Source organism: Stenella coeruleoalba (genome assembly GCF_951394435.1).
Source record: "Stenella coeruleoalba genome assembly, chromosome: 14".
NCBI lineage: Eukaryota > Metazoa > Chordata > Mammalia > Artiodactyla > Delphinidae > Stenella > Stenella coeruleoalba.
The window spans coordinates 88,911,845-88,927,747 of NC_137160.1; the positions used below are offsets into that span (position 1 = coordinate 88,911,845).

Below are 15,903 nucleotides of genomic sequence, written 5' to 3' on the forward strand. Positions count from 1 at the left end.
CCCTGTGTGGCCTTCTTGGGACAGACCCCCTGCCCCTGCCATGGCCTCCGCCTGCCTCTTGTGTGCAGAAAAACTTAGCCTCCTAGGCCTTCCCCAAGTTTCAAAGAATAAATTTAATCAGAGAAATGAGAAAATGCAAAAAGAAAGGAAAATAGTCAAGCAAGACTATAATAGTTTAGTCATTAAACAAAGTCAAGGACCTTTAGTTCCTCCTCAAGGGCTGTAGATACTATGCTGAGCCGTGTCCTTGAGCTGTTTTGCGGATACCGAGACCCCCACCAGGTGGAGGAAGTTAACTCTATGCTGCCCACAAGCACGTAGACCCCAGACCGGCGGGAACCAGAAAGTTGATGGTGTTGACTCCCGATTACCTCACCACCAACCAATCAGAAGAATGTCCACAAGGTGGCCATGCACCTGGAAACCTCCTCCCTCACCCTGTCTCTTCCTTCCCCTGAAAGCCCTCAGGGAGTGCGGGGCTTCTGAGCACTATCTACCCGGACTCCTTGCTCGCTCCCTGCAGGAAACGCTGCCCCTCCCTTCACCACAAACCCGCGTCAGTAGATCAGCTTTGCTGTGTGCAGGCGGCCGGACCCAAGTTTGGTTCAGAAACACTTCTGCTTCTTTCATATCTTCCAGGAAAATTTTCATCTCTTCTTTGGGGAAAATTCCCCCACGAGAGATAAGATCCCTGGCACTACCAGAAGGGACTTTTCCTCTCCCAGAAAGAGGCACTATGGGATTAATGACTGAGAGGCAGGGAGCAAGAGGGGGGAGCCCGGGAGGTGTGGGGGATGGACTGGCTCCCCGTCTTCTGGAAGGATGGGTTGCCTGGCCACAGCACAGTGAGAACAGGTAGGATCTTCAAGCCCCCCAGCTTGAAGCCCTGATGTCTGGAAACCCTGCCAGCCTGCTTTCCGGGTTACTCTATACGAATGGGGAGAAACTTGGAAGTTACTGATGGTGCCCACAATTTCTGTCCCTGGGAGACCACCAAAGGGGCCAGGAGACCCTGTGCATGGGGTGGGGGGAGCTAGGTGGGTTGGCTTTCGGGAGCTTGGCATCCCATCTACTGTTCATTTCCATGGCTGGGTGAGCCAAGCCCTGGGGCCCCTCACCGTACCGTGGCACAGCTGAGGCCTTCCACCATCAGACAGGAGGCAGGAGGAAGCAGCTAGGATTGGGAAGAAGCTAGCTTGGCACTGGACCTGATGGGGGAAAGGGACAGGCAGAACTTTTTGTCCTGCAATTTTTGTTTTTTTTTTTTTTTTGCGGTATGCGGGCTTCTCACTGTCGTGGCCTCTCCCATTGTGGAGCACAGGCTCCGGACGCGCAGGCTCAGTGGCCGTGGCTCCCGGGCCCAGCCGCTCCGCGGCATGTGGGATCTTCCTGGACCGGGGCACGAACCCGTGTCCCCTGTATCGGCAGGCAGACTCTCAACCACTGAGCCACCAGGGAAGCCCTGTCCTGCAATTTTAAGTGCAATCTTGAGAGGACATCCTGGAGGCTCTGGGACAGCCCTGGTGGGGGTGTGCTGCTTCTCAGCTCCAGCCCTGGAGTGTGAAAGCCGCTGTGGACAGTACATAAACCGAGGGGTGTGGCCGTGTGCCAATAAAACTTTATTTATAAAAATAGGCGAGGGGCCGCGGGTCATCGTTTGCTGACCCCTGCCTTAGAGCAACACAAGAGGTGCCTGGCCCCGGGTGAGCCGCTAGAACAGGGTTCCTCCCTGGACGGCCGACCAGCTCTGGCTCCTGTGGGCGAGACATCAGGTCTGTACGGTTTAATCACTCTTTACTGGACTGAAGCAGTCACGTCAGTCTCCTCGCACAAGCACTGCCGGGGGTTGTCTTTGAGGCCACGGCAGCTGCTGTCCCCATCCCCCCTCACCAGCCAGGGAGAGCCTAGCTCCGCTCGGTTTAGATGGAGGTGGTCACCGGGGCAGCCCCGCCAAAGGGCGGAGAGGTCAGGAGCTCGGAGTTCACAGGGGGCTATTGCTGCCTGGGGGGTGGACGGGAGCTTCAGCACATGCAAGGAGGTGGCCACTGGCGGCTCGACAGGAATACCGTAGAAAAGGCACGTGATTCAGGTCTGGAGTTGGCGGTCAGCTGACGCGCTCAGGCAGAGCCGCCAGCTGCGGGGGGTCCGCGCTCCTGGAGGGGGAGAGGTCCCCATGTCCCCATGTCCCCAGGGCCCGCCGGCAGCTGAGAATAGGTCCCCCCCCCGAGGGGATGCGGGCACGGCCAGGGCCCTCTGGGTTCCAGTGGTGGGCTGAGTGGGAGGGGCCCCACGCCTGCCCCAGGTCCTCGGGGTCTGCGCTGGGGCGGGGGCACAGGGTGAGCCTGGGGGTCAGTGCCGCCCTGGCTTGATCCAGTTTCTGATGGTCCACTTCTGCCCTGAGCACCTCTGCACCACCAGCCGGAGCCCAAAGTTGGCGTCCTTGGACATCTCCACCTCCAGGCACCGGCCTGTGTCTCTGCTCACGATGGGACCGCCCTGCACGGGAGGGAGACCCAGTCAGCCCAGGGGTCCCATCGCAAGAGCTTCTAAGGAGTGGGGGTGATACCAAGGCCAAGCGGGTCACTGCACGGCCACCTGAGACTCGGGGTCCTGACTCTCCCAGTCCCTCTGTCCCCCATCCCTCGGTCCCTCCTGACCCCCTATCCCCCATCCCTCTGTCCCCCAATCCCTCTGTCCTCTCGCCCCCGCCCCCGTCAGCCATCTCCCTTCTCCTGGAGTCCCAGGAGTGATCAAGACAGTGGACCCCAGGGCCGCTGAGACGGGCTTCTCCCCCAGAATTGTCCCCCTGACCCCTGGCATGTCTGATTTGCCCATCGGTCACCTCTGCAGGCCCTCTGGTCCCCCAGACATCAAGGGCCCTGGCCCAAACCCAAGGACCCCCAAGCTCATGTCCTGTACGTCCTCTATCCTTCTCCAGACAGGTCCCTCCCATGCACGCTGGCCCTCAGCGTCCTGGCTCCAAACGCGGCCTCCTGGGGACCCGCTGGTCTTGTTGGGTCCACTTGAGACAGTGACAGCTCATCCCTGCAGCCTCTCCTGTAACCGGGAGCCCCCAGACAGGACCGTGCACGCATCTGTCCCAGGGTCTCCTGCGTGGGAGGAGTTGGGTCGATTTCAACAAATCTCTGGGGAGTCCAGTCTGGCCCCACTTGGCCAGCAGCTGGGGCGGGGCTTCCGGGGCAGTCAGACCCCATCCCTTCCGCCTAAAGCCCCTCCCCAGGAGGCCAGAAGAGGCAGCCACGGGGCTGCGAACAGCCCGGCCCTTCCCTGGCAGGTCCCCTAACGTCCGTGAGGGGGTCACGTGGGAGCAGCTGGTCCAGCCCCCGAGCCCTGCAGCCCCCGCTGCCCTCGGCTTCCCCACAGGCTGGTCCGGCGGCCCGGGGTCCCAGCAGCCCGCTGACCTGCGTGAAGTCCCACAGCCGCTGCGCTGGCCGGGCCACGTCCTCACACTTCCTCAGGGCGGGCGTGCGGCCCCTGCCGTCATCCACCAGGCACTTGGAGTCGGGCAGGAAGGCGGTGGAGCCCAGGGGGCCCAGCTGCAGCAGGCCCTCGGCGCTGTACCGCACCAGCTGGGGAGAGGCGGAGCGGGCGGTGGGCCGGGGCTGGCCTCACAGGGGCCACCCGAGGCCCTGGAGGGAATAGGTGGGGCATCGCGGGCGGGCCCAGCCCGGTCAGGGGCCAGCCTTGCTGGGGAGGGGCCGGGCCCCAAGGAGCCCCCTCGGCCCCAGGGCGCCTGAGAGGCCGTGGGCGGGGAGCCCACAGGGGATGCCTTCCGGTGGCCCTGCGGCCCCAGCCCCCTTTCTTCCACAAATTCCCCCAGCGGGATGCTCTCGGACTCCTTCCCCGGAGCTCTGCTCGGACCCCTCCCTCCATGGGGCCCAGAGCCTCGGCCTCAGACGAGGAGGAATTCACACGTGCCCCGGGCCGCCCGTCTGCCCTCGAACCGGAGGCCGCCCCAAGTTCATGGTTCCAGGTCACGTCATTTGCCAAACACCAGCTAAGTAACGCCTGTGCACCCACGAGGAAACCAGTGCTCTAGATTCCTCCGCTCCCCGGCTGTGTGGCTTTGGGCGAGTCACGCCACCTCTCTGTGCCTCGGTTTCCTCATCTGTGAGCGGGAGATGATGACAGTGCCGGCCGGGCAGGGCCACCGTGGGGAACCCACAGGCGTGTGGAGTGCAGGCTGAGCACAGCAGGTGCCGGGGTCGGTCAAGTGCTTCTCTCCTCTCCTTTCTCGCGTTTTCTCTCCCAGAAGAGTGGGCGCTCGCGCGCCCTCTGCTGTGTTTCCAGTACAACCTGGTGGCGCAGCACCTCCCCTGAATGTTCGCGCGGCCCTGCGACTCTGCCACCCCCGCTTAGCATGGGGCCCACGTTCTCTCCTGCGTCCTCCTGGGGGCGGGGCGTAAACGCGCGTGGCACCTCCCACGTCTCCAGGGCGAGGAGGCCCGAGCAGCAGGGGCAGGCCGTGTGCGGAGGGGCCGAGGCCCCGGAGCGGCAGCTCACGGTGGCTCAGACGTGGCCTCACCAGCCTGCCGGGTGGGCTGGGCAGTGCCGTGCAGAGGGGGTCCTGCTGCAGATCTGTGAGTAAAATAAAGACTGTGGTCCTTGCCGGCCATTCTGCCTGGGGACAGGTGGTCACAGATATGCTCGTGTCCCTTCTCTGTAAACTTTCTGAAGCCACGGAGATTTGAATATGGGGTCCGCAGCCCCTGAAATGTCCAGCACAAGCTCCCAGCCGGAGCCCCTGCCACCTGTAGCTTCAGCCTTGGAGGTAAGGCCTGGCGGAGCTCGGAAGCGGGAGCCTCAGTGCCGGGGAGCCAGCACGGCCCGGGCTGAGGGAGGCCTGTCCCAGACGCCGAGCAGGGCAGCGAGCCGGGCTGGGAAGGGCTTCGGTGACCACAGGCGTTGCCGCTGGCTTGTGGGGAAGCCGTGTGCTTTTAGAGATGCGTTCTGAAATACTCTGAGGTGAAAGGACCTGACGCCTGCAACGTGCTTTAAAATGACTCAGAAAAAAATAAATGATGCAAATACGGCCCGATCTGAACACCACTGTATCAGGATCGGGTGGAGAACCGTGTCTGTGAGGGGCAGGGACAAGCATGTGTGCTTCACGGTTACTGCTGCACGTGTTTTCCCTTCTTTTCCCTCCATAAACCTGTAAAAAGGTAAAAACTTTTCTTTGGCCGGCGGGCTGCTCTTTGCCGACCCCATGAGTGTGTGGTTGGTCATCTGAAGACTTTTCTACTTTTCTGGAAGCTTGAAAGTGGTCAGAATAAAACCTGACAGGTTAAAGGAAGGGCCTCCTAACGACCCCCAGGCTATGTCGAGTCCAGCCCAGGAGGGGTCCCATGCCCACACGGGGGTGGACGCGCCTGCCCCGTGTCCCTCTCACTCACACTGGTCAGGCCAGCGCAGTGGCCAGAGGACAGAGGGCTGGGCCCCATCGTGAGGGGTCCATGCACTGGTCTGTGTCTGCTCCCTGAAGACTGTTTACTAACCATCTGTACGTGTGCAGATTTTGGTCCGAGACTGGCTTTCTTTATGTTGTAGGCTGAACTGCTTCCCCCCAGAAGTCATGTTGAAGTCCTAACTGGCACCTGTGAATGTGACCTTATCTGGAAATAGGATCGTTGCAGAAGTGCTCAAGGTAAGATGAGGTCATACTGGGTCAGGGCGGCCCTAATCCAACATGACTGGTATCCTGATAAGCAGAGAAAACAGAGGCACGAGGAGAAGGCAGGGTGCAGACCCAGCCACAGGCCCGCCCAGGCCACGCGATGACGGAGGCAGAGCCTGGGGGATGCGGCCACCAGACAAGAGCCGTGGGACACCGGGGCGGGAAGGGTGGGCCTAGAGCCTCAGGAGGGAGCACAGCCCTGCCCAGGCCGTGATTTCAGATTTCTGGTCTCCAGGGCTGAGAGAATAAACGCCTGTCATTTACACCGGTTCCCAGTTGGCCCCAGGACACTACCACAGCCGGGGATCGGGGTTTGGGGATGTAGCTTGTCCCCGTGAACACCTCAGCAGCCTCCACTGAGACCAAACCGACTGAAGTCACTTGCAAAGGAGACACCACCACGGGCGTGTCCGGCCTGGTGGGCACATGGGTCCATCCGACCTCTCCGTGGGGCGCGGTCCCGTGGACTGGCCTCCCCGTCCACCTGTGTCCACATCCACCCTGGTTCCAGCAGCGAGGCCGCTTCTGCCGGCCGCCCCAGGGTCCACTCGCAGGTGGAGGGGGGCGCTCCCCCAGGCGTCACGCGGCGTCCTTGGAACACCCACACCTCACTCAGCCACGCGATTCGCTGCCCCAGACACCTCCGAGGCTGGCCCCACGCTGCCTCGCTCCACAGCAGGGCTTGCTGGGAAAGGACCACCGTCTACCCAGCCACCTGGAGTCGAAGAGGAGCAGCGTGTGTCCGGCGACGCCCCACAGACGTGGCCTCTCACCTCAGGTCTGTACCGGCCAGAGGATTCCCCTCCTGCAGCTGAGGGCCCAGCAAACCGGATTTCTCCCGGGAGGCCACGTTTGCACCTCGAAGGGTGATTCTGCTTCGCTCTCTTAAGGCAAGGCCATGTGCCAGCAGGGGTCCTGTGAAGAGGCTGCAGGGGTGCCAGGGGAGCACGGTCTTCTCTGTCGCCACAGGCTTGGCACCTCCCACCCGCGATGGACCCCCGCGCAGCTGTGTCAGCACCCGTGGATGTCCCAGAGCGGGAGCAGGTTCAGAGAGCTTCAAGGGGGCCGAGTGTCATTTCGGGGGTTAATTTAAATCCCACCCACTGAGAAGAAGCATTGTCACTGCAAGCAGAAGGCGGGTCCGCTTGGGACTGGAAACATCAGGCTGCACCGGGGTCCAGCACAGCAGCACCGCCACCTCTGGAAACACACCTGCCTGGGGTCTGGACACCCGAGTGGCTGTCTTTAAAGCCCTCCAGGTGATAAGAACTGGTGGCTAATGTGAGACTTCCTGGGTTACGTCTACACTGTGGCTACCATTTACCCTCATTTTCCACTTCAGTCCACATGGCAGCCCTGAGAAATAGGTACCGTGATCATCCCCTCGATGAATAGGGAAACTGAGGCACGGGTGTCAGGTGATTCGCCCAGAGCAAAGCCGTTGCTCTTAATTACCCAGGGCCTGAGCTCACAGCCAGCGGCATCAGAATGCCCCGGCAGGCCTGCCTCTGCCCCCCGGGAGCCACCTCCACCTGTGTTCGGGGCTGTGTCCCTCAGGAACGTCTCCGCCACCCCTACCTGGGAGGACATCCCGTGGCAGGGGTACAGGATGGCACGGTCATCGTCTTCTGCCCCCTGGTCCAAGCAGTAGCCGCTGGCTTTGCTGTTTCTCACCTACGACCAGAAATCAAAGGAGAGGCCCCGTCACAAGGGTGCTAAGTGCAGAGGCAGGCTAGAGGGGGCTTTACCGACCTGTCCCCTGCCCAGGACCTGTGGTCGCAGGAAGGGGTGGCCCTCCTGGGGTAAGAGGAGGGACGGGGGAGGGGGGAGGAAAGGAAGTGGGAGGGCGAGAAGGGGAGGGGGAGGGGGGAGAGGAGGGGAAAGGGGGAGGGGGAGAAGGGAGCGGGGAGGGCGAGAAGAGGGAGGGGGAGGAGGGCGAGGAGGGGAAAGGTGGGGGGGAGGAGGGAGGGGACAGTGCCCTGGCCGGTGGGCTGGCTGCGGAGGGACTGGCTGGGCTCCTCGGAAGGGATGACCAGGCCTGGCTCTGGGGGCGATGTGGACCGACGTGCCGTGCGTGCGTGCGCGTGTGGACCCGGCCACCCTCCCCAGGTGAAGCTCACCACAGAAGCGGTAGCCTCGGAAAACAGCGAGGAGGGCCTGGCTGGCTCCCGGGAACAGCCTGCCCACACTCACGCCTTTTGCCGCGTGACTGCAGCTCGTCCCCTCACCGGGGGTCGGGGGGCTACTCCCACAGCCCCCGAGTCTGGTCTGGCCTGGAGGCTTGCTCAGCCAATAGACGCAACGGAGATGGCTGTGTGCAGCTCTGAGCCGCAGGACACCTGCAGCCCCCGCTCTGCCTTGCCCCCTGACTCTACCCTGAGAACAAGCCAGCTGCCCGCTGGGGGTGACAGACATGTCACCTGCGCCCCAGTGCCCTGTTGACAGCCAGCCACCCTCCAGGTGTGCGGGTGAGCCCGTCCCCAGAGACCTGATGTCAGCCTGGCCGAGGTCAGGGCTGCCCGGATGACCCCTGGACGTGCGAGCAGGCACAGGGGCGCCGCCCGAACCCTCTGTGCTCTGGGGGTGTCTGTTTGGCAGCGCTGACTCACTGACGCAGCACTCCCACCCCAAGCTTGTCAGCTGGCAAAGTCCCTGACGTTACGGCTTCTGTGGGCGGGCGCTGCGTGAATTCAACTCATCGTGGTCAGGAGCCGCAGGGCAGCCTGGGAGGGGCTGGGAGGACAGTGGCCTCCCGCCCACGCTGCTGACGTGCATCCGTGGAGCTCCCTGTCACGTGGGAAACCTCTGTGTCCAGAGGAGCGGGGTGTACCAGGAGCTCCAGGAACAGACGGGCCTCCTGGGATTATCCCCCGCCCCAGTATCACTTCTGCTTGGCCCACCTAAGTTCATGCATTCCTTCGCCTTGGGGAGCCTGGGTCCCCGCGGAGGAGCTGAGGCCTGGGGTAGGGGGAGGCCTGTCCCCCAGCACAGACCAGGACGAGTGGGCAGGAACGCGGTGCCCTCCCGCGGCTTTAAGGAGAGGTGTGCGTGGCCGTGCACGTGGGGGCCGGTGCAGACACGTGGGTCTTCCACAGCTGGTGCCTGTTCGGGTGTGAGTCTGTGTGTCCTGTCGTGCACGCGCATGCAGGCACTGTGGCACACAGCCACGCTGTGTGTGTGAACGCACCCGTGTGCAGGGCAGGCAGCTTGGGTGGGGTCTGCATACACAGGTGAAGATGTACAGGTAGCTTTCTGTGTGTCTGTGAGCAAAACAGTGCAATGTACACTTGTGTCTGTGTGCGCTTACACCCACATGCATGTGTGCACGGGTCAATGCATGTGCATGAGGGCATGTATAAACACACGTGTGCGACACAGATACGTATGCACACACGTGTCTCTGAATCGGCTTTGTGTACCTCGGTGTGCAGGCACGAGTGTGTGTCCCTGCGGCTCTTACACTGGTGTGAGTGTGCCCGTGCGCTCTGCGGGCTGCTGTCCGTGCGCGTGCGCCCGGGGACAGGCCAGGATGCCGGGAGGCGGGGCGCGGCGCGGGTGCAGGGCGCAGCCATGCCGCGGAGGCGGTACCTCTCCGTACGTGAGCGTGTCGTTGTAGGTCCTCATCTCCGGGTACACGTTGTCCAGGTACCACTTGAAGCTGCGGCACTTCAGCCTCCGGCGCAGGGCCAGCCGCTCGGACACGTCCCCAAAGTCCACGCCGGGGTTCTGCGAAGCCGGAAGCGAGGCGGGACGGGTGCTGCGGTGTGCAGAGCCCGCACCAGCCAGGCCTCTGCCCGGGGGGTTGGGGAGCCCCAGGCCCCCCATCACAGGAGCGTGCCCGCGCTCAGGGCTTCCCGGCCCTGAGCCTTGTCTGGGGGCCTTCTGCCCTCCCAGGCTCCTGGAAGGTCCAGGGCAGCGGGGCCGATGGCAAAGGCCTGGCATCTCCAGCCTGTTTGCAGCAGGACCAGCTGGAGAGCGGCCGGCCTAGACAGCCAGCCACCGGCGGTGTGTGTGGGCCAGCTCGTAACACCCTGCACCCGCCGAAGGAAAGACCTGCCCTCAGCCAGCTCCCGGGAGGTGACTTCAAACATCCCGAGTATTGTTTACGGGGGCCAGGCCAGGTCGTCTGTGCTCCAGGGTGATCTACGGGGGTCGCCGTGGGGCATCAGCTTGACCTCTGCAGGGGCCGGAGGCCAAGGCCGGGCACGTGAGCCCCGTAAATTCTGGAGGCCGAGGCTCGGGTGCGCTTCCTGGGTTGGTGATACGCTGTACATGTTGTCACACATCGCAGCTGGGAGCATTAAGCGCAATTTCTGTGACTCCCCGGGAGTCATATCCTTTCATTATAATAAACCACAGCCCCCACGTAACAGCTTTTCTGAGTTCTGAGTCCTTGTCGCCAAACACTGAACCTGAGGGTGGTCCTGGGGCCCCCGACACTCTGTGACAGGTTGGGGACGTGGGTGGGTTTGAGAAAGGCCCTCCCCAAGCCCAGGTCCCCGAGGCTCTGATACCAGCTAAGGAAGGACCGTGGGCCTGGTGTGAAGGGCAGACCCTGGGCTGGACGCGGGAGCAAATGACCCTGGGAGCCCCCCACCTACAAGGCGGCATCACCCAGACATGGGGCCGCGAATCCGACTCGGTTCAGGAGGTTGCAGTGAAGATGTTTAAAATACCAGGACGTTTTGCACGTAATGAAGATAATGTCTCTTAACTTTTTTGTTATATACACGAAGCTCTATCTGCTGACAGCTAGAAACCCATGCCCACGCGTGCCTGTGTGTGTGTGTGTGTGTCCTAATAAAAGATCAAGCTCCATGCACACGCGTGCCTGTGTGTGTGTGTGTCCTAATAAAAGATGAAGCTCCTTCTGCGGGTGGGTGCTTCCAGGATGAGTGTACCCCAGAGACGCGAATCCTCCCGTGTCCAGGGGAGCAGAAGTGCGTGGGGCTGGGCCTGCCGCCAGTGGGGGTGAGCGGAACGGGCAGCCTGTCCTCAGCACTCCCATGCACACAGTGCACACACACGTGTACGCCCAAGCCCCTTCTCCGGGCTGCCCCGCCCCCCAGGCCCTGGTTAGGACCCTCTGGCTCACACCCAGATCCTTCTTCCCGCCAGCCACAGGCAGACCCCTCGAACAGACTCCTGCCCCCGCGCCCTGCAGGGCAGGCGGATCTGGCTGCAGACATCACACGTGGGAGAAGCCGCCACCCCCACAGCAGGCGGGCCTGAGAGCCTCGTGACAGGGTCCCGCGGGGGACCGAGTTACGTTCAGGCTCTGCCTCTTTTCAGCCGCGCACCCTCGTGTGCCTCAGTTTCCCAATCTGCCGTGTGGAAGTGATGGGGTCATCATTACGGTCATCGTATCACCGTGGCCTCGTGCAGAACTACGGGGAGAGGCTTCTGCGTGGCAAGGGGTATGCTATGAGTCCCAGGAGGGGCTGTGGTCACCCTGGGGCAGCTCTCAGCGCAGCAGCAACTGCGACCCCGCAGTGCCACGTCTGCGGCCGCTCGGGGGCTCACACCATGGAGGGAAGGAGCTCTCGGGGCGGGAGGGAGGCGTGCCAACCAGCGTCGCAGCTGCTGGAAACGGGCTCTGCTTGGTGAAGGTCATGACGTCCCTGAGCCTCACCCTGGCTGAGCTGTCCAGGAGGCCCCACCTCGCGTGGCCGGGCTGTGCCTCGGATGACCACTGAGGCTGTCCCCGGGGGCAGCCCCGCCCCCAGCCCTCCTCCTCACCACCCGGTCCACCAGCTTACGCTCATGGGGATGTTCCAGGCCATGTACACGTGGGACTTGAAGCTGTCCATCCACACCTCGGCCGCCCGCAGGGCGTTGCGCTTTGCGTAGTAGTCAATGTCGTTGTTGTAGGGCTTCTTGGTACGCTCGATGTGGGCCACGCGGGAGCAGGGCAGAACCTCCATGCTGCCGCCGCACTGCCACACCTGTGGGGACCCGGGTCTGGATGGTGGACCCGCCCCTCCCAGCAGCCACCGGGGCCAAGGGCACCCTCCTCCCTCCCCGCATCCCCTGTTCTCAGATCCCCGGGACAGGCCTTCCAGAGGGCAAGGAGGCCCGGCCGCCTGGGCTGTTCCGGCGGAAGATGCCAAAGAGAAGCCGTGGCTTTGGGTTAGGCCCACCGAAGCCTGGGGGCAAGGCTGCCTCCCCTTCTGGATTTCCCACCGAATTGCATTTCTCTTGCACGTCCCACGATCTAAACAATGGAGGGGTTTTTTTCTGATATCCTGACAATTCATTATTATCCCTTTCCTATGGCCCCTGCCACCACTCAGTGTTTGCTCTGGGCCCAGAGCCTGGCCTGAGAGGGGTTACTTCCCACCAGCAGCTGTCCTCCCCCCGCAGCTGGAAGAACCAACCTACAGTCTAATTTTAAAAGAGCAGCTTGCGGGACTTCCCTGGTGGCGCAGTGTATAAGAATCCGCCTGCCAACGCAGGGGACACGAGTTCGAGCCCTGGTCCGGGAAGATCCCACATGCCGCTGAGAAACTAAGCCTGTGCACCACAACTACTAAGCCTTCGCGCCACAACTACTGAGGCTGTGCTCTAGAGCCCATGAGCCACAACTACTGAGCCTGTGCTCTAGAGCCCATGAGCCACAACTACTGAGCCTGTGCTCTAGAGCCCATGAGCCACAACTACTGAGCCCATGAGCCACAACTACTGAGGCTGTGCTCTAGAGCCCATGAGCCACAACTACTGAGCCTGTGCTCTAGAGCCCATGAGCCACAACTACTGAGGCTGTGCTCTAGAGCCCATGAGCCACAACTACTGAGCCTGTGCTCTAGAGCCCATGAGCCACAACTACTGAGCCTGTGTTCTAGAGTCTGCGCACCACAACTACTGAGCCCGCGTGCCACAACTACTGAAGCTCGTGTGCCTAGAGCCTGTGCGCCACAACAAGAGAAGCCACCGCAATGAGAAGCCTGAGCACCGCAAGGAAGAGTAGCCCCTGCTCGCTGCAACTAGAGAAGAGAGCCCCTGTGCAGCAATGAAGACCCAATGCAGCCAAAAATAAAATAAATAAATTTATATTTTAAAAAAAGAGCAGCTTGCTATGCAAACAGTGCTTCAAGCACCCCAGACACAGTCTCGGTCTAAAGGAAAAGTCTAAACAAACAGCTGTTTCTTCTGCAAATAAGGCTCCCCAAGTCCCTAAGCGCTAGGACCCTCACTTGCGATAGAAATGTTGTCGCATCAGGAGCTCCTTTCATGCCTGCTTGCTTCTGCGCTGCCTCACCCGACACAACTTAGCCTCACTAGACACGGGTCGTGTTAGTCTGTTCTACTCTACCCCAGCCTATGCGATCCGACCTGTGCCATGAGGCGCCCAGATATTTGTTCACACGGCTCTGGGTGTGTCCAGCTGAGATGAACTCAAGTTGGTGGGCTGAGTAAAGCAGATTGCCCTCCTCAGTGTGGGTGGGCCCCAACCAATCAGTTGAAGGCCTGAACAGAACAGAAAGGCTGAGGGAGGGACAGTTCACTCTTTGCCTGACGGTCATCGAGCTGGGCTGCTGGTCTTCTCCTGCCTTCAGACTTGGTCTGGAACCACACCCTCAGCTCTCCTGGGCCTCCAGCTAGCCAACTGCAGGTCTTGGACTTCTGAGGCTCCGTAACTGTGTGGGCCAATTCCTCATCATCTCTGGATAACCCAGACTAATGTCCTACCCTATCTTATCCCACCCTACCCCATCCCACTGAAAAAATGCTGGTGCAACCCACCAGGTCGACTTCACCATGAACAACTCAGTCTGATCAACTTGGCCCAAGCTCTCTTCGGTCAGATTCTTACCCCTAAGCCTCTTCTAATTCAGACATTTTGGAAATGCCAGGCATGTGCTTACTCGCCTCATCTCACTCAACCCACCACGACCCAGGAAGGACGGGTACCACAGGCAATGTTCTCCTCACTGTACAGAAGAAGATACCGAGGGTCAGAGAGGTTAAGCCAGTCACACGAGCTCACGGGACCTGACCAGGCCTGACTGATGCCACAGCCTCTTAATGTCAGTGCTGTGCTGGTCATACCTCCCCCACACGGCCACTGTCTTCTGGAAAGTGTTGTATTTTATAGTTGAAATATAACATCAGTTCACAAACATTTGTCCATGCAGCCACACTTGAAAGTTGTCATTTCTTTTTTTTTTTTTTTTTTTTGCGGTACGCAGGCCTCTCACTGCTGTGGCCTCTCCTGTTGAGGAGCACAGGCTCCGGACGCGCAGGCTCAGCGGCCATGGCTCACGGGCCCAGCCGCTCCGCGGCACGTGGGATCTTCCCAGACTGGGGCACGAACCCGTGTCCCCTGCATCGGCAGGCGGACTCTCAACCACTGCGCCACCTGGGAAGCCCTCTTTTTTTTTTTTTTTAATAATTTGTATTGCAATATAGTTGATTTACAATGTTGTGGGATTTTTTTTTTTTGGGCTGCGTTGGGTCTTCGTTGCTGCACGTGGGCTTTCTCTAGTTGCGGCAAGCGGGGGCTACTCTTCGTTGCGGTGTGTGGGCTTCTCATCGCGGTGGCTTCTCTTGTTGCAGAGCACAGGCTCTAGGCCCACAGGCCTCAGTAGTTGTGGCACGCGTGCTCATTAGTTGTGGCTCGCGGGCTCTAGAGTGCAGGCTCTGTAGTTGTGGCGCACGGGCTTAGCTGCTCTGTGGTGGAAGGGGTCTTCCCGGACCAGGGATCAAACCCATGCCCCCGGCATTAGCAGGTGGATTCTTAACCACTGCACCACCAGGGAAGTCCAAAAGTTGTCATTTCTTATCGCAGAGAGGATGGGCCTTAATTCACTTCCCTATTGCCCCAGTTATTAGACATTTAGATTTTCCTCCTGTAGTTTCTTCACTATTAAAATCAAGGCTGTACTCCACATCAGAAACACTTTCTTGGGCTAAATCATCGCGGTAAGTTGGCAGGCACGAGTACTTCAAGCTAAAGTCTTGTTGACAAATACAACTGGGTGTTTCTCAGTTTTGGGCATGGATTTCACTCCGTGGGCCCCTCTGGCCTCTTGTCTAGCCTTCTTCAGCCTAAACGTTCTGCCTTACGCCCAGTTTAAGTGGCGCTGGCTTCATCAAGGCCCATTCCTCCCAGACAGCGACTGCGCAGAGTGGCCTTGATGCCTCGGGGCTCCAGCCTGAATTTGCAGAACCCACTTTGGGGCCCATGACGAGGGGCTTGAGAAGCGGGGCTGGCTTCACGGGAGGCGTGGAAGGCGGGGCCTGCTAGAGCTCACACCAACTAGAGGCCGCGCTCGTTTCCTGGGGCTGCGTAACGAGGACCGTAGACCAGGTGTAAACAACAGACACATTCTCTCACAGCCCTTGAGGCCCCGCTCCCTCCGGGGCTCCAGGGGAGGGTCCCACCTCCCTCTCCCAGCTTCTGGTGGCCCCAGGTGCCCTTGGCTTGTGGCCCTATCCCTCCCGCCACGCAGCCTCCCCGCCATGGGTCTGTGTCTCAAGTTCCCCTCTCCTCTCTCGGGTAAGGACAGCAGCCATCAGATTTAGGGCCCACCCTAATTCCAGGAGGATCTCATCTTGAGACCCCTCACAGCTTCCAGGCAGAGGTCTCCGGGGCTGCCATTCACCCACCACAGACGCCAAGCCCCCGTCTCGGGGAAGAGCACGGCCCAGCCCTGCCTGCTCCATCGGCCCTACTCTCTGCCCCGGGAAAACAGAGGAAGACAGGAAAGTCTCACAGCAGGTAACGGGCGGCCCATCCTGACACCACCCACGGCTGGGATAAGAAATCACCCGAGCGAGGGAGGGGAGGCTGCCCGCTCCTCGTGGCTCACTGAGCGCGTGCCCAGCACGCTCTCCCCTGGCCCGGCTCATGGCCACTCGGGACCACTGCTTGGCACCCTGCAGGCTCAGCAGGCAGCCTCCACGGCCTCCGCCCGATGGTGAGAACCGCGCACACTCTGTATCAGAGACGCGGCAAGTTTACGCCCAGGTCCCGAGCTGCAGACGCGGTCTTGCTTCCACGTGGCTTTGCTTCCACGTGGCTGGAGGTGGGGCCGCAGGGGGAGGGCTGAGGGCCCTGCCCAACTCCCACCACTTCCGCTCACACACCTCTGTCAAACCCCGGCACGGGGCCCAGCTGCCCAGGAGGCTGGGAGCGCAGGTGGTCACCTGGTGAGCCGGGAACCTTCCAGGAGGCCAAACACTGAAACAAACAGAGGAGGCTC

The 15,903-nt window shown here is 61.1% G+C and overlaps 1 protein-coding gene across 1 annotated transcript in view; it reads right to left on the reverse strand.

Moving 5' to 3' along the window:
- Positions 1–2,181: 2,181 nt before the first annotated feature.
- Positions 2,182–15,903, reverse strand: part of GALNT9 (polypeptide N-acetylgalactosaminyltransferase 9) — a gene marked incomplete at its 5' end in the record, with an annotated part of 92,350 nt that continues 78,628 nt past the window's right edge. The window contains 5 exons of the mRNA XM_079942909.1: positions 2,182–2,496; positions 3,423–3,590; positions 7,277–7,372; positions 9,287–9,424; positions 11,458–11,643. Coding sequence (XP_079799035.1) covers positions 2,350–2,496; positions 3,423–3,590; positions 7,277–7,372; positions 9,287–9,424; positions 11,458–11,643 — 735 coding nt within the window. The 3' untranslated portion in view covers positions 2,182–2,349. The remainder of the gene's footprint in view (positions 2,497–3,422; positions 3,591–7,276; positions 7,373–9,286; positions 9,425–11,457; positions 11,644–15,903) is intronic.